This window comes from Phyllostomus hastatus, unplaced genomic scaffold (assembly GCF_019186645.2).
Source record: "Phyllostomus hastatus isolate PE091 unplaced genomic scaffold, TTU_PhHast_1.1 phas_scaffold_345, whole genome shotgun sequence".
In the NCBI taxonomy this organism is placed as follows: Eukaryota; Metazoa; Chordata; class Mammalia; order Chiroptera; family Phyllostomidae; genus Phyllostomus; species Phyllostomus hastatus.
Window position 1 is genome coordinate 13,578,833 of NW_025334024.1, and position 18,426 is coordinate 13,597,258.

An 18,426-nucleotide genomic window follows, 5' to 3' on the forward strand; every position below is an offset into this window, starting at 1 on the left:
CACACTGCCCATCAATAAGCATGTAAGATGCTGAACCTCAGTCACATAAACTGATTAAAACATAAAATACTGTTTCTACGTACTGCACTGACGATAATCAAAAAGACTGCTAAAATACAACATTGATAAGGGTGTGAGGAAATGGGAATTCTCATAAAATGCTGCTGGGAGGGTAAATTAGAACCACCTTAGTCGAAGGCAATTTGAAGTTGTTATCATATGGTACACCTATAGCTCATTCATAATCTCTCTGCTAATGAGTGAAAGGTGAAGCTTCACGGCAGCTTTGAAAATAAAGGACACACGGACAAAACCAAAGGCGGTAGGATCAAGGGTGGGAAGTGGGGATGGCTGGGGCTGAGAGGGAGTGGTGGAGGGAAAATGGAGACAAATATACTTGAATAACAATTTTAAAAAAGATTTTTTAAAAAGCCTAATGATTTAAGGAAGTCTTTATAAAGAGAAAACTTAAAGGTCCACCAGAGGCCCATCTAAAGAAGGTATGGTAACAAATGACCTTACCTTAAATCTACGTGTTTGATATGGCTCATCCTGTTCAGCACCCCGAGGTTTAAAACCTCCAGTCGATTTCCCGCCATAACCACTTTATCTAACATAGTGAGTTTCTCATAAACCTCGGGAATTTGGCTGAAGTTGTTGAAGGAGATTCCCAGAGAGGAAAGTTGTTGCAGATTTCCCAGTTCTTCAGGCAAAGTAGTCAGAAAGTTGCCATCAAGACAGAGAGTTTGAAGACTGCAGAAAGAAAACAAGTATACTTTATGAAAGGTTTTAATTGGAAAGGATAGAACTAGAATTATGGATTCTGATTTATGTCATTAATTTCTTATGAATCTGATAAATGATAAAATGTCCTAAGTCTATCTATACAAACTTACTAATACGATGATGGCTTATACTTAACTGACATTGACGGTCCCTCCAACATCAAAAATAGTCAGGGCCTCTGCTGTTGAGGGTGACTCGTCACTGCTATAGTCAAGTAACTGCTGCTGACTAGAATCCCCGTAATTATAGGATTTCACTGTGAGAGCTCATGGTGCTACCTTCATTCCAAGTGCCAGACAAGTCACATTCTGCACAGGAAATGAAAAGTCTAGTAAGAGTCAAGATACTTACTTTAGGAGATTGCCAATCTGACTTGGAAGGTCGTGAAATCCATTACAGGAAAGATTTAGCTCAGTGAGGGTCGAAATCTCACATAACAATACAGGAAACAACCCAAGTTTATTATGGGACAAGTTCAGGCCCTTCAGCTGAGAAAATCTAAAAAGCAAAGGCACAAATTATATATATACTACTGAATGAAAAAGTGACCTATTTTAAATGCTCGCCATAGAATTTGATCCACAAATATTTAGGAAGCACTCACTGTACTGCCAAACACCGCACACGGCACAGACGCCGGGATGGCCAACACTAAGTCCAGGCTATCAAGGAAACCAGGTCTAGTGTGTCGGGAGTTCTTCTATCTTATGCTTAAAAAGGTGGACTTGAAGACAAGCTCATGCTGACACAACTATTTCTCAAGCCAAACTGATATACTTGAAATCTTTTCCTTTATTGAATTTCTACATGCAATGTAACATACAAAAGTCTTGCAACAGTTAATCAACTCATGGACACAGAAATAGCTAACAAACGTGTAAATCAAATCTCATAAGCAACTTTTTTCATATTGAAATTATGTTAGCTCAAATGTCACTTGAAATGAATGGGCCACTTACTCAAGCTTGAGATATGTATGTAACATGCTGTTTTACTGTAATGTGATTTGATTTACAACATGAAATAGAAATTACTAGTGTTTCTGTTTTGTTCGGATAAGTAAAAGTATCTTACACAGTCTTAGCCAGAGACAGTATCAACCTAAATTGGATCCATAGGAGTCCCTCTGGTAATTCTACTTGGGAGTATTATATTTGATTATTATGGACTTACTAATGCAAGATGATACGGCTGAGGTGGTGTTCTCCACAATGAAGCTCTGTATCATCTGCTTCTAGATTTGGATCCTTGGTACCTCACTCGAACGCTCCTCCTCCAAATTTTCAATTCTCGATTTCTAATTGTACTGACATTGAATACTGACTGTGGCCTTGATGCCTAAACTTTTGAATTCTTAACCCAGCCCTCAAACTAGATTAACCCTATTTTCACAGCAACTTAGAAGGAAATGCCAGAAACCTACTTCCTTACAAATATAGCTTGTTTTTACTTTTTACATTATCAATATTATTAAAACAATTATCCCACTACTAAATATAGGCTTATACTTTAAAAACTTTATGAAACATGAGATAAAAACAATAGAGCTTTCTGAAATTTACTCTAGAAATATCAATTAAGGAAGTGTGTAAAATGTCATTTCAGTGAGTATTATCTTTTTGATCACCATGTTAATTTGACTGCTTTTATTTCCAATTTCTCCCTCCCCACAAGAATCCCAGACAATTATTTACGCCATGCATTTTATTCACTGCCATCCGTTTTTAAAGGGAGGAGGGAGGTGACATGAGTAGAGATCGGTAATAGGAAACATACCAGTATTCTAACAAAGGAGATTGCAAACATATGGGTCATACTATGGTCCCTTAGGAGTGAAATGGTTCCTTTATTAGAAGAGAAGTTTCATAGCTAATAAAAGGCTAGAGAGTTCGCAGGAGCACATACAAAGGAAAGATAAAATCGCTAACCTAGGAGTGAATTTCTTAAAATTAGGCCTATTCCCTTTAAGTCCATTATATTTGATACTTCTGATTCAAAAACTTCCATAAATTGAATCTCTCAATTTACCCTGGCTATTGTCAGTAACTTCTACAAAAAGATAATCCAGATCAACGGCAGCTCAATGTTGCCTCCATAACAGAAATTTTGTATCTATTTTCTGTTTGATAGAGGGAAGACGGAAAATGGGAAAAATGTATAAATAAAAAATTTTACTTCCTTTTCAAAATGGAGGGAAATTTTCAAATATACGTGAAGGTAAAGCATGCTCACCTCTGAGTCTAAACCACTAAGATACCGATTATGGTTCATTATTCACAAGTTAGCCCGGGCACCTATTCTCCACGTACTTGTAAAGAGTGTCAAGGCCCCCTGGTCTCTCTAGCTGCATGAAGTTGTGCCGCAAGTTGAGGTAGGTGATATCTTGACTGTAGAAGAGATGCTCAGGAACCTCCTCAAGGCTGTAACACGACAGATCAACAGTGCTGATTCGCTGGGACACCACCTGAGTAAGGTTAAAGGAAAGAGCCATCTAAGCTTGAACTATATGCTCTCACCCAACACAGTATGGGATGGCATTTGCACAAAAAAGCACAGACTAAAAAGATGGAAATGAAAAAAAAAAGTAATGAGATCCCATTAGTCATTTATAAAATCTGTAAGCTGGTAGGAAAACCCAAAGGTTTGCTGTAAAGTGTCTATAAGCAAAAGATAAAAAATACATACATCATAAAGATGGAAAAGTAACATTTCATGCAAGAAGTAATGTTAAGGTGATTTAAGATAATGACAAAACTGTGGGAGGCAGTGTGATATCGAAAGATAGGGCTTTTTGTAGTCACATGGGCTGTGCGCTACTTACTCATATAATTTCTTCATCTGCTGTGAGGATAAAATTAAATAACCAAGAATACAGCACACTGCTTAGCATGCAAAAGATGCTAAAAAATATTAATTTCTCAGGGTAGAAGAATGGAATAGCTACTAAAAATTGGAACTACAGTAGTTTTATTATGAGCAGATATTATTACATAAGTATAGAAAATTCAATAAAACCAAAACAAGGTTTATACTGTTACACAATATAAGTACAGAAAATTCAATAAACCAAAACAAGGTTTACTACTTCTATAATAATATGCTAATAAAACATAAGTTCTGAAAAATGAGTTTTGAAAAACAAAGCATCACTGGAAAAGTCAATTACGCTATGACAACAGTCATAACACTGAAACAACCCTTTATGCAGCTGCTTAGCTCCACAAACAAAAATGTGTTCAAGTTCTGCAAAGATAATCAGGAGAACAAACAGATCTGAAAGTTGCTCAACAGTTCTAAAGCACTTCATCATGACAGGCTAAAAAAGCAGAAATTACACTGAAAAGCTAATTGTCCTAAGCATACAGGAATAATGGTTTGTGACAGGGTCATAGGTCATGTCCCATCGACAAGTGCAAATCTTAAGTGGACCATCAAAGCCATGCTAAATACATCCGGACCAGGAAAACCAGGCTACCAGTTAGGGAATGGTTCCATCTGCCACCAGCTACTGTGGCTGAGGGCAAGTCATTTGAATCCCACTCCTTCAAGGACCTGCCCTCCACACAGAAATGGATAAAGGTAAATGAATCTTAAAACACTTCTGAAAGCATTCTGTCCTATACAAATATAATTAAGTTAAGAACCTAGTGGAAGTCCTTGATTTCATTCATTATATACTTAGAAAGACCTAGAATTAAATGTATAAGAATTGTAATTTGCTCTGTTGGGAGTGAGTTTAGTTTCATAATACATTTCTATTGGGCTCCTATACTCTTATCTCCACATCATGACAGCTGACAGCTTATCACCTTGGATGCCTGCCGCTGCCACCTCTGGTACTCAGCCAGAGTCTCAAAGCTGACATGATAAGTCTGAGCCTGGGCTCCAGCCGAGCTGAATGCCAGGGAGTACTGCCGTCGCTTCACCTCTTCTACCTGAGGAAGGGTAGGAAAGAAAACGAGAACCAATTAAAAAAAGTCAAAAAGCAAAAGACAATAATAAAATAGTAACTCAATTTTTAAAAATGAGCAAAGGATCTGAGTAGAGATCCTCCACAAGAGAGAGAAGTGGCCAACCAACACATGAAATGATGTTCAGTGCCATTGGTTATCAGAGGAATAAAAATCAAAACCATGAGATATGATATCACATCCACTGGAATGGCTAAAATAAAAAGCACAGATACTAAGTGTTGGATAACAAGTATAGCAAGGAAGTGGAGAAACTGGAACCCTTGTACACTGCTGGTAAGAATGTAAAACCGTGCAGCCACTTTGAGAACCAGGCCAGAAGTTCCTCAAAAGTTTAAACACAGAGTAAGCATGTAATCCAGCAATTCCACTTCTATGCACAGACCCAAGAGAACTTAAAACAGGCATCCATACAAAACTTATACATAAATTGTATCAGCATCATTCATAAAAGTGGAAACTACCCAAATGTCCATCAATAGGTAAAAGTATAACAATGTGGCTGATATATCTACGCAATGAAATATTATTACTCAGCCATAAACAGAAATAAAATATTGATATACACAACATGTATTAACATTGAAAACATTATGCTAAGTAAAAGCAAATAGTCACAAAAAACCATACACTGTATGATTCCATTGATATGAAATGTCCAGATTCAGCAAATCTGTAGACACAAAGTAGATTAATAGATGACTAGGGCTGGGGACAGAACAGGGAAATGATGGCTAAGGAGTGTGAGGCTTCTTTTCAAGGTCATGAAAACATTCTAAAATTGATTGAGGTAATGGCTGCACAACTCTGTAAATATATTAAAAACTATTAAATTATACACTTTAAATGGGTGAATTGCATGATGGTATCTTAATTATATATCAAAAAACTTTAGAAAAAGCAACAAGTATGTTTTAAGATTGCTCATAAGTCATAATCAAGAGTAAATTTATTCATTTTTTAAAAAAGATGTTATTTATTTATTTTTAGAGAGAGGAAGAGAGGGAGAAAGAGAGGGAGAGAAACACCAATGTGTGGCTGGCTACTGCACGCCCCCGACTAGGGACCTGGCCCCCAACCCAGGCATGTGCCCTGACTGGGAATGGAAGTGGCAACCCTTTGACCCACAGGCCGGCACCCAATCCACTGAGCCACATCAGCCAGGGCTATTTATTATTCTTTAAGTCACAAAATGGTCTCAATTTGATAATTAAATATTTGTTGAAGGAGTACATTCTACTGTCCTGGGCACTGGGGATTCAACAGGGGAAAGAACAACAAAGCTCCTGCTCTCAATGGAGTGTATGTTTGAGAAGGAAAAACACTCTAACACCAAAACTGCGACATGATGGAGCAAGACATAAAATGAGGTCTCTCCAGAAAGTATCCAGCCATGTACTATGGAAAAAGATACAAGATACAAGAAACATTGTACACAGGACAATGATGCCTCAGTCCCCTTCAAAGCAGGCACCTTGGAACCTCACAGAGTTCTCTAATCGCCATCAGCTGCCCTGTCACATTTTCCTGAATCTCATGGACGGCCTGGAATCTCTTCCCTTTCAAAGGTGATTTCAGGTTTTGGAAAAGCCAGAAGTCACAGGGCACCAAATCTGGGCTATAGAGGGGCTGAGTCACCTGGGCGATTTGATGTTTCGCCTAAACACTCTGCATGAGACATGATGCATGAGTGGGGACATTGTTGTGTCGCTGTAATGAAGCTGCCAATCACCAATTGCCCATAGCTGCATCCTTCTGAATTATCTGAATATTCAAGCTTAATGCAAAATTTGATGCAGATTTGTTCCTCTACTTGCTCAGTCATTTGGAATGTGACATCCACACAGGACATATGTTCACTCAACAGTGTCTAATGCCCCCACTGCCTAGTATAGTGAAGTCATCATCATTCACACATGCACATTCCAGTCCACTCTCCTTGGCTGCCAGGTTGCATTGATGTCACACAAACCATTCTTGTTATATTAACAATGGCTGGACTTTTTCCGGACAGACCTTCGTATAATGAGTAATACAAAGAAAAAACAAAGCAGGGTAAGGGCTTAAAAGGGAACAGGGTGGGGTGGTCTGAAGGATGAATACACAAGTCAGGGAAGGACTCAGTGAGGAGATCACATGTGAACGAAGACCCAAAGGGGGTCAAGGAGCAAAGCAAGGAAACCTCCTGAGGGAGAAGCAGCAGCAGCAAGTACAAGACCCCGTGAAGAAAGAATCTGTGCTGTGTTGCAGAACAGGAATCTCCAGAACAGGCCCATGTGACAAGAGGCAAAGTTTCCACCCCAAAGGTTAGACCGCTCCAACCCTTTCCCCTAACATTCAGGAAGACTGGGGGTAGCTGCCTGCCTGCAAGGGTGCCCTGGCCTGCTTTTTGGGCTCGCCCCCTCCCTCACTTACTAGGTGCTGGGCTAGATGCCATTTCTGACTTCCTCCAGGGTTGAAGTGGAGTGGGAAGGAGGACAGGGAAGATTTAAGCCCAAAGGTTGCTACTAGACTAACAGTCATAACCTGACTTCACACTCTCCAAACCCAACAAATTTTAAAGGGAATTTAAAAGCAGATTTCAATGGTTCCTTCTGAGGGTTCTTTGGATTATCCCCAACCCAATGCAACCAATGACGGCTTCTCACTTACAGATCTCTTGGCCTGGCTAACAAATGCTATTCAGGCAACTGACCACTCTCTCCTCAGACCCCAAAGAATCTGGTGGTCCATTTATAGCTTGTCCTCAAGGAAGCCTGTTTGCCCCTTCAGGTGGCCCTACTGGACATGTTCGTGGAGAATCCACACCCTCAGCCATTGGCGACTGATCTCTCCCAATCTATCTAAGCCACAAACCAACAAACCCAAGAAATACGCAATGATCTCAAAGCATGAGCTAGGCTCTTTGCTCTGTCACCAAAGCAGCTAGGGAGTTTATTTCTTGTCCTCAAGGCTTGCTGGCCAGAAGGCAGGACACCAGTCTATTGTGTCTCCCTTACTGCAGGGGACCTGTAGCAAGCTCTCTTTAGAGTCCTGTTGAAACCTCTTTCACCAGGCCTGAGGAAAAAGGAAGAAACCTCCCAATTACCATTTGGGATGGTGGCTTTGAAGAAAACACAACAGAGCTCTTCAAAGAAATTCTCTTCCGAATTCAACAATCCAACCTATATGGCTTTGATGAGGAGGAAGTCTTTATAGTTAAGGAACCACTTACATCTTTGTCTGACGTCTTGATTTGGTATATCACAGCTACTGACTCTTGGTGAGTCAGCTGGAAATTTCCAAATTATACTCATAAATCATTAGGTCTCTGGTGCTGAGTAAAAAGTGAGTCAAGTGGCAGAACATAAACTACTTTTAAGCAAAAAAGAATCATCTTAGAGATCCAAGGCCTGGTAGGGAAAACACCGTCCCAACATGCCAAGGTTGTGAGTTCAATCCCAGTCTGGGCACATACGAGAATCAACCGATGAACGCATACATAAGTGGAATGACAAACTGATGTCTCTTTCTCTCTCTTCCCCGTTCCTCTCTCTTTCTCAAATCAATTTAAAAAATCCAATAAAACTAAATAATATTCACAACTTTCAACTGTGATGCTCACATTTTTCTTAGTAATAGAACACTGCAACTGAATGAGTCTATATCAAAATAAAGCATCTAATTATTATAAAACAAAGAATATTGATTGTTTCAGAATAATCTTCCCTTTAAAATATTTATTATGGGATGCTGACACAGAAAATCATAGTCATATAATGTCATACTGAGAACAGTTTGTAAATCTCCCACTAGAAGTTAATTTGTCAACCTCTCTGGGTAATTACATTAATTATTGCATTATATATGCTGAGACTATAATGTAAAATATGTACAACTTCAGAATTATTACATATTCATGGTAAAATGCTGCTTTCATTAATTTGTAGTGAGCCTCTTTATCTCGACTAATGCTTTTACATTAGTCCTTTTTGGAAGGTAAGTTTTACTGAAGTATAATTTACGTAAAATATGTGGATTTTTTAAAAAAGTCACTGATTCTATGTAAGTTTGTATAAATTGAACATAGTTGTATAACCCCGTCACCCCCCAAATTTTCCTTGTGCCGTTTTGCAGTCCATCCCCTTCCCTCCATAACTGATAACCAGTGATCTGTTTCCTATCAGTGCAGTCTTCCTGTCTTTTTTAGAATTTCATATAAATGGAACCACACAATAAAAGGACTTTTGTACCTGGCCTCTTCCACTTAGATTAATCCTTTGAGCTTTGTCCTTGTTCTTACATGAATCAACAGTTCATTCCTTTTCATTGCCCAGTAGTATTCCACTGTGTGGCTATGTCAATCTGTTTATCATCAGTCAGTGAACATCTGGGGTTGCTTCTAGTTTTGGGCAATTAATCAAACTCTTTATAAAGATATATATTCATTTCCCAATACCTAGCAGATCCAGTGGATCATCTGATAAGCATATGTTTAACTTTATAAGAAACAACAAAAGAAAAAAAGGTTTCCAAAGTGAATGCATTCCAACCAATGCTACATGAGTGCTCCAGGTGCTCCCCATCTTTGCTAAACTTGGTATTCATCAGTCTTTTGATTTTAGTGATTCTAGTGGTATGTAGTATCTGTGATTTTAATTTGCATTTCCCTAATGACTGATAATGTTGAGAATCTTCTCATGCATTTGTCATCTGTGTATCTTTGTTGGTTAAGGGTCTGTTCAAATCTTCAGCTGTTTTTCACTAGGTTATTTGTCTATCACTGCGTTGTGGAAGTTTTTTCTATAGTCTGGATACGAGTCCTTTGTTGCATATAAACTTTCATGTAAATGTTTTGTATGTTAATACAGCCATACCAATTTCATTTTCGTTGCTGTTTGACTACTGTAATTTTTACATCATTTTATTTTCAACCTTCTAAGTTTTAGCTGTCTCTTTTAAACAGCAAGTAGTAAAATTTAAATAATCTGACACTCACAATTATTGTGATTACTAATATATTTGGATTTACTTCTATTACTATAATTTATGATAATTTACCATGCTAATTATTTGGCTTTTTTCCAACTCTTTTCCTTCCTTCTTTTAGTACTACAGATATTTTATATTCTTCCCCCTCTACTTTTTAGTGGTTATCCTTAAATTTTTAAAATTTATACTTGACAATTATTCTAATGAAAATTGAAGTTACTTCGTGGTTCTATCTTCTTATCCCAAGACTGCATTGCACTTTTAATTACAGAACACACTACCACACCCTGAATATTGTTTAGGGTAGTTTAAGCTCTAAGAGTTGACATTCATAATTAAAATATAAACGTTTTTAAAACTTTTTACAATCAGTATTAACCTTACCACCATTATCAATGTCTGTAGTTGTTGTTTTGTATATCTTATACCTTTGCTGTAAAACAAAGGCGGACATTTGGCTATAAAACATAGGTTGACATTTATTTCCTTTCAACAATTTTGTAGTCTTCTAGTACATACTGTTGATGAAGACTGTTGTCAGCCTGTCAATTTTTTTGTAGGTAATCTTTTACTCGCTAGCTTTTATTATTTGCTTTGTCCTTTGAGTTCTGCAATGTGTCTAAGTGTAGATTTATTTTTATTTATCCTCCTTAGTACCTAGTGTACTTTCAATCTGAATGCTCCAGTTTGTCGTTACTTCTAGAAATATTTCATCCATCATTTCTTTAGATATTACTTTTCCATTCTCCTTTTCCCTCTTCTCTGGGACTCCTATTAATGTGTACCAGCACCTCCTTTAAGGACCCATACACAGGGTCCAGCAGAAGTAAGGCCTGCTTGACTGTGGTTGGTACAGTAATAATATGGGTGTAATAATTTATAGTTTTAATTTGAACATTTCACCTAAAATGTCATATGGTATGCTTGAATGTGATATTGTTATGTTACAGGATTACATGCCTATGATTTTGTAATAAAAGATTCTATAATAAAAAAGAGGCGTTATTTGTGCCAGATCCTGCATATATTTTAATTCTCACCAGAGGATATTTTTTTTATTGACTTTTAGAGAGAGAGGAAAGAGGAGTAGAGAGAGAGAGATCAATGTGAGAGAGAACACTGATCAGTTACCTTCCATACGCACCCTGACCAGGGATGGATCCCACAACCTAGGTTGTGCCCTGACCAGGAATCAAACCCGCAACGTTTTGGCATACAGGATGATGATCCAATCAACTGAGCCACCCAGGGTGGCTCTTTTTTCTGTGAAATTCTTTAGTACATCAATTAATTGTATTAAGCCATAAAATAGTGGCTTAAAAAAATAGTCCATAACTGGTACAGCAGCTCCATAATGGCACCAAAGACCCAAGAACCTCCTACTTTCCAAATGACCACACTCAGCACATGCTTGCTTTTCGCAATCACCATATGAATGGTCCGCCTCCAATGCTGAGGGACTGTGTTGGCAAAGCCATCCCTGCCTGCCCATTTTAAAGGGCTTTCCCAAAAGTCCCACCTGGAAACTTTTGTTTGTATCTACTAGCCACCACTAGCTGCAAGTAAGGTTGGATAGATGTAGTTTTTGATCTTGGTCATGTTGTCACCCTAAAAAGAAATTCTCTTGTATTAGAGCAAGGGAAGAGAGAGACTGGACAAGAATTACTTGAATGGAAGGTTCATTTTTTTTTTTCATTCTCTTTCTTACTGTCTCATCCTTCCTTTCCACCACCTCCCAACCTTGCTCTCACTCACTTTCTCCCTTTGGAGAAATTCTACTTACTCTCTTCATTCAGTTCTTTAGCCCCAGAACCAGGTCTCCCATTGGTAGTGCTGGGTTCCTGCCCAATTGTCGACTGGAACTACATACATTCACTCCTTAAGCCAGTTGGGGCTTGTTCATTTCCCAGTTACAGGGCCCTGATCATAACAGGGGCCTCTTACTTCTTTGAGACCATAGTTAGAAATAAGCCTTGGTTCCAGTGAGTGGTTAAAGCAGTTTTTGGTTTTGTTTTTTCGGTTACTGGTGTTTTTTATTTTCCCACTGTATTTCAGGAGCAAAGAGGACCACTTACTTCCTGGCTTTAAGCAATAATATGGCGCCAAGTCCCTTATTGTGAGAAGAGCACTTTTAGGTCCAAGTCTTACAGGAGCTGAATTCCTGGGTGGCCGCACCTTTTCAGACCTAGAGCCCAGCAGGCCCTCAGATTCAGACCTACTCACCACTTATTCTCCTGTTCTATATTCCTAAGCCTAGCTACATTTATAAATTTTTCTTTTTATTACAAGTATGTTATCTATGTTGCTATGTATCTGGAGCAGACTGGATGTTTCAAAGCATGAATTCACAGTCATTTTGTCTGGAGTTTCTCTTAAATTCAGATTTCCTATGACAGTGAATTCTCTAGTACAGATGCAAGAAATGACTTGTCTCCATGGCTGCTGGATGGGGGCTTATGACCACCCCAGGTCTGAATCTTAGTTTAATGGGGGAAAAGGGGACACTGGAAAGAATCTGTACTGGTGACGGAAAATGGCAGCTACTTCGAGTTTCCGAACGTGGCTTCTAGTGTGAGTGCCCTCTGTTTGCTCTTGGTGCTGCCAGTGCCTACCAGTGGAGACAGGGGTATCTTCAAAAGTGGAGACAAAAGGGATTCTGCAGAACTTGCAGCATGGACACAGACCTCCCTTAAAGTCTGTGATGCAAACAAACCTGTTTTATGCTTAAATTAGCCGGGGTCAATTTCTCTCATTTAAACCTAAGAACTCTAAAAGACAAATTTTGTGATGTAATCATTAGTAATTGTTCATGTGTCTTATAAAAGATGTGGAAAAGCTATAAAAAGCATATGTGATTCCTTTTAAATTAAGATGACCAAATGAAGAATAATTCCTCTTTATGAGTCTTACCTTCCCCCCAACCAGAGGCAAAATGTGCATCTTCCCAGTCTGACAATCCTTCACTGAGGAAACGATGAGGCAGGTGCCACAGAGAACAACTAGGCGTTCAGCCCACTTATGCAGCTGGGTCTTCCCTTTGCGTACATTATAGATGCCAGAGAGGAGGATTCGATCCAGATGATCCATCTGGCATGGTTTTTCTGAAAAGAAAACAGTACTTCAGAAGCCACGATTTAAGTAGGATAAGAACACTGAACGGGAAAAAGAAAGTATTATACATCAACATTCAGCAACCTTGTTTATAGATGTAAGCAACCAAGAAATAGAAATATTAAAAAATACGATCTTGGACCTAAAACATTATCCATCACTGAGGTTACATAATGGGAGTATGGTAAATTTTGGTTTAGAGAGCCAGTTTCATTCTGGATGCCACTATTAACTAGTTCTTCTACTAACAACAGCCATCTCTCCATGTACAAGGAGAAAGGCAGCATGGAAGAGTGGTTAAGATCATGGACTTGGGAGCCAGACATTCAGTCCTGAATTTGAATTCTGGTTCTGCCACTTGCTTTGTTTCCTTGAACTACTTAATCTCACTGAGCTTGACTTTCCTCGTTTATACAGTCTGGATATTAATAGTAGTACTTACCTTCAGGGGGTTCTTACAAAAATTAAGATAATGAATATAAAGTACTAAGCATAGGTTTAGGTATAAAGGTAGTATGGAATAAATGACAGCCACTATTGTTTGATTAGTCTAGAAGGAAGAAATACGTAACTATGGGAGTACTCTAGTTCTATACATAACCCCATTTTTCTGCTCTTGAGGAAAAGCTTATGGCTGGTATTTCAATCACTGTCCCAACCATGGTGGCAGGAGTCAAACATGCATGTAAGAGCATCTCCTCGGTATGACTGAGACAGAGTGAACAAATGGCACATTATGACAGAACAGATGCTCCTGGCTGAAGCATTTCTAAAACCAGTAAGCACTCTACACAGACATGAACAGGGGGAGCAACAACATGAGAGGGTGCAAACAGCCATAAACTGGGAGTGGAGAAAACTGGGCTGTACTTGAAATTATTACATAATCATTACATAATTGAACTTTGGGAATCACTTTGCCTTAACTATGTGTTTCCATATATAATATAAGGAACTTGGCTAGATTACTTCAAAGATTTTAAACTTTGTTATGTTAACACTCGAAACATGGGAGAGCCATTATCCTTCCACTCTAGGCCCGTTCTTTCATCTACATTCTAAATCCCACCTTGCTTGGGAGGCTGGTTCTCCTCTCTTCTCACTCGTCCAACTCCGCCCTTCTTGTTGTTTCTGTTGAAGCTACAAAAGCACTCAAGTTTTCTCCTATTCCCACTCAGGCTCAACTACAGAATTTCCTTAGTTCAGTGACTCTCCAATTTCTATGAGTCCAAAAATTATCTGACTTAGTTTAAAATGCAGAATGCCAAAATCCACCGACAGAAAGTCTAATCCAAAGGGTCTGGGAGGGAACAGAGGAAAACTTAATTTTAACAATTATCCCAGGTCATTTGAATGCAGGTGGCCCACAAACCATAATTTGAGAAACTCTTAGTAAACGCTTTTGAGTCTCTTATCATTTGTGCTTCTACAGTAGCTCTCTCTATCACCTCGCCTCCTATTTACTCAGTGTCCTTCCATCTGGCTTCCACCACCTAAAGTGCAAAACACATGCTGATAATGGCCCTTGAATGTCTACCTCCTGCCCTAGTCTTTTCTTAGTTCAAATCTCATATATCCATTTGCCTGCTGGACGTGTCAAGTAAACGTCCCCATTCACTTCAAATTTACAAATTCAAAACCAGTATCAGACTGGAAAGAAAAACTATCTCTATTCACAAATGATATGATCTCATATATAGAAAATCTTAAGCCACAAAATGATTACTATAACAAAGAAATGAGTTCAGCAAGGCTGCAAGATACAAGGTTTTGGTTAAAATCAATGGTATTTCTGCCCTGGCCAGATTGCTCAGTTGGCTGAAGCGTTATCCCATGCACCAAATGTTGCAGGTTCACTTCCCAGCCAGGGCACAAAACTAGGTTGCAGGTTTAATCCCCAGTCAGGATGCATATGGGAGCAATTTTTCTCTATCAATATTTCCGTTTTTCTCTCTCTACCCACCCCCTTCCTCTCTCTCTTTTAAATCAACAAGCATATTCTCAAGTAAGAATTTTTTTCAAAATGGTATTTCTATGTACTAGGAATAAACAATTCAAAAGTGAAATTAAGAAAGCTATTGCAGCCCTGGCTGGTGTGGCTCAGTGGACTGAGCACCAGCCTGTGGGCCAAAAGGTTGCCAATTTGATTCCTGGTCAGGGCACACGCCTGGGTTGCAGGCCAGGTCCCTGGTTGGGGGCATGAGAGAGGCAACCAATTGATATTTCTCCCACACACCAATGTTTCTCTCCCTCTCTTTCTCCCTCCTTTCCCCTCTCTCTAAAAATAAGTAAATAAAATATTATGATATTCTCTTATATACAGAAATCTAGTAAAAAGAAATCTACTGCATTTACGATAGCATTAAAAAAATAAAATGAAGACAATGCAAAATTTTTTCACTGAATACTACAAAATACAGTTGACAGAAATTAAAGAAGACCTAAATAAATGGAAACACATCCAGTGTTCACAGGTTGGAAGGCAATATTGGTAAGATGGCAAAACTTCCCGAACTGATTTACAGATTCAGTGTAATCCTTATCAAAATTCTAGCTGCCCTGTTAGAAACTGACAAACTGATTCTAAAAGTTCTATAAAAATGAAATGGACTCAGAACAGCCAAAACAATCTCGAAAAGGAGGAACAAAATTAGACGACTTACATCCCCCAATTTCAAAACGTAATACAAAGTAAACACCTGGCATACAAAGTACAGTACTGACATAAGGATAGACGTGAAGCAAAGGAATAGAGTTGGGAGTTCACAAATAAATTCCTAGATTTGTGAACAACTGACTCTGACAAAGGTGCCAAGAGAACTCAATAGAGAAAGAAGAGTCTTGCCAACAAATGGTGCTGGGATAACTGAATATCCACGTGCAAAAGAATAAAGCTGGATCCCTAACTTCACAGCATATACAAAAGTTAATTCAAAATGGATCACAGACCTAAATGTAGGAACTAAAATTACAAAAATTTTTTAAATTTTATTTATTTATTTTTAGACAGAGGAGAAGGGAAGAAGAAAGGGAGGGGAACCTCAGTGTGTGGCTGCCTCTCCTGCACCTCCCCACCACGGACCTGGTCCCAGCCAGGTACCCTGACTAGGAATCAAACCAGCAGCCCTTCGGTTCACAGGCCAGTGCTCAATCCACGGAGCTGTACCTGCCAGGGCCAAATCTTTTACAACACAGAAATAAATCTTGTGTTCTAAAATAAATCTAGATTATCATGCTTCCAAATTGCTAACAGTCTCCTTTAAAGTTTACATGAAACAGATGTTCAATCAATTGATGTATAATTCTTTGAGTCTCTTTTTTTCTTGGCTCTATTTCTTTGTATGATTACTGTGAAAACTCCTAAGTCTATCTATACCACCACTCTCAGAAGGGAACATTCAATTCTGTAATTTTTAATTGAATTCAATATATCTGAATTCATTAAATTAAACTTAAATATTTTAGAAAGAAGGTCTTTAATACTTTATTTTTCAATTATAGTTCACTTTCAACATGACTTTATATTAGCTTCGGGTATACAGCATAATGGTTAGACATTTATGTAATTTACAAAGTGATCCCTCATATAAACATGCTGTTTTATTATTAATTTTGGAAGGTTTGTAAACATCCAGAATGCCTCAAGTCTCTGATCCTCTGAAAGTGATTAAAAAAAAAAAAGATGAAGTTCTAATACTAATTTGAAATGTCTATCTAATAGTTCTAATTAAAAACTGGTTTTCCAGGTTCAAAAGCCAAAATTCTAAGTAAAAAATTAGGGATAATTTTATTATCCTTATGTATCTATACTTTAAAATGTTCTTTAAAGAAAATGAATAGCAAGTAAAATAAGCCAGGTGGTGAGGGACAAATACCATATGATCTCACCTTTAACTGGAACACAATCAACAAAAGAAAAAAGCAAACAAAATATAACCAGAGTCACTGAAATTAAAAACAATCTAACAACAGCCAGAGGGGAGCGGAGAGTGGGAAGAAGGGCTTTCAGGAACTACTATAAAGGACACATGGACAAAACCAAGGGGGAGGGAGGAAGCAAGAGAGGGAGGCAGGTTTGGAGGGGGTGGGGAGAGGGGAGGGGAGAAAATATGGACAACTGTAATTGAACAACAATAAAATAATTTAAATTTTAAAAAGAAAATAAATAGCTTTTATCATTTAAAAAACATTTCTAAAAAGAGAATCAAGGGTAACCCTGTAGCAATGAGTACCTCCACTGCCCATAACAAAATATATCTAAATATAATTTTTCATTAAAATGAACCATGAGTCCTTAAAAAATGTTCTATTCTTACTCTGAGTCAGACAAGAAAAAGAACAGCTTAGTACATTTTGTTGTGCAAGAACTTGATGGAAAATCCAGAAGGCTATCAAAGACTACTGCAGTCATATTGGAGGGACATAGAAACCAAGTGAGAAGAGCTCCCAGTAGCCAAGATCAGACAAACTGAGCACCAAAAGGAACGGCTGTAATGGATAATAGACTTCCAGTCAAGACAGAGGCATAGGTGGACACACACTGCCTCCTTGTGCAACCACAGAAAGGAATTACAACTAAATCTCAAAACAAACAATACCCAGAACTGTCAGGAAATCGAACTGTATGGAAGTCCAACAACCAAGGATTTAAAGAAGCCACATTCATCCAGAAGGGTAGGAGGGGAGGTGTCACAACAGAGAAGTGAGGAGATGCACGGTGTGGCAGCAGAACTGGCACGGGCGGTCCCCCATTCACTTGTAATGGATAAAAACTGGGAGGGATATCTTGGAAGCAGGTGATCCCAGCCCCAGACCAGACCACACAGCCGAGAGATCTAGTACTGGGAATATAAAGCCCCATAACTTCTGGCTATAAAAACCAGTGGGGATTGGAGCATGGAGGAAACTACCAGATTTTCAGGGGGCTCCACTTAAAGGGCCTACATGGTCTTAAAATGTAAACAAACCCACCCACTCTGGCACTCGGCACCAGGGCAACAGCTGAACGGGTGCCAGTCGCACACAAGGAGTGGGTGAAGTGACTGGAAATGAGGCAAGTGCCAGGCAAAGCCCCAGAAGCCAGGCAGCAATAAAGTCCTTCCCTCCAAGCCTTCCCTCTGCCACACCCCCTCGCACAGAGCCACGAAATGGTGAAAGGGGTTGCCCCATCCTGGCAATTACCTAAGGCTCCACCCCACATAATTTACAGGAGCCTTTTACGGGGAATCAAAGCAAATCTACCTAATACACAGAAACAAAACAAAGGGAGACTGCCAAATTGAGGTAACAAAGAAATGTGGCCCAAATGAAACAACAGAACCAAAGCCTAGAAAAAAGAACTAAACAAAACAGAGACAGCCAACCTATTAGATGCAGAGTTCAAAACACTGGTGATCAGGATGCTCAAAGAACTCATTGAGTATGACAACAACATAAAGGAAGAAATGAAGGTTACACTAAGTGAAATAAAGAAAAATCTACAAGGAACCAACCATGAAGGGAAGGAAGCTGGGATTCAAATCAATGATTTGGAACATAAGGAAGAAATAAACATTCAACCAGAGAACAAACAAGATTTCACAAGAGA

General features: G+C 38.7%; 1 protein-coding gene across 2 annotated transcripts in view; it reads right to left on the minus strand.

Moving 5' to 3' along the window:
• PHLPP2 (PH domain and leucine rich repeat protein phosphatase 2) overlaps positions 1 to 18,426 on the minus strand; it is a 71,862-nt gene that overhangs the window by 26,242 nt on the left and 27,194 nt on the right. For both annotated transcript variants that reach the window (XR_006783435.1, XM_045819214.1), the window contains exons 4-8: positions 12,639 to 12,829; positions 4,596 to 4,721; positions 3,096 to 3,250; positions 1,138 to 1,284; positions 523 to 753 (exon numbers count right to left, since the gene is read on the minus strand). Coding sequence is in view for 1 of the 2 variants with exons in the window: in XM_045819214.1 (XP_045675170.1) it covers positions 523 to 753; positions 1,138 to 1,284; positions 3,096 to 3,250; positions 4,596 to 4,721; positions 12,639 to 12,829 (850 nt within the window). In the remaining variant the exon portion in view is untranslated. The remainder of the gene's footprint in view (positions 1 to 522; positions 754 to 1,137; positions 1,285 to 3,095; positions 3,251 to 4,595; positions 4,722 to 12,638; positions 12,830 to 18,426) is intronic.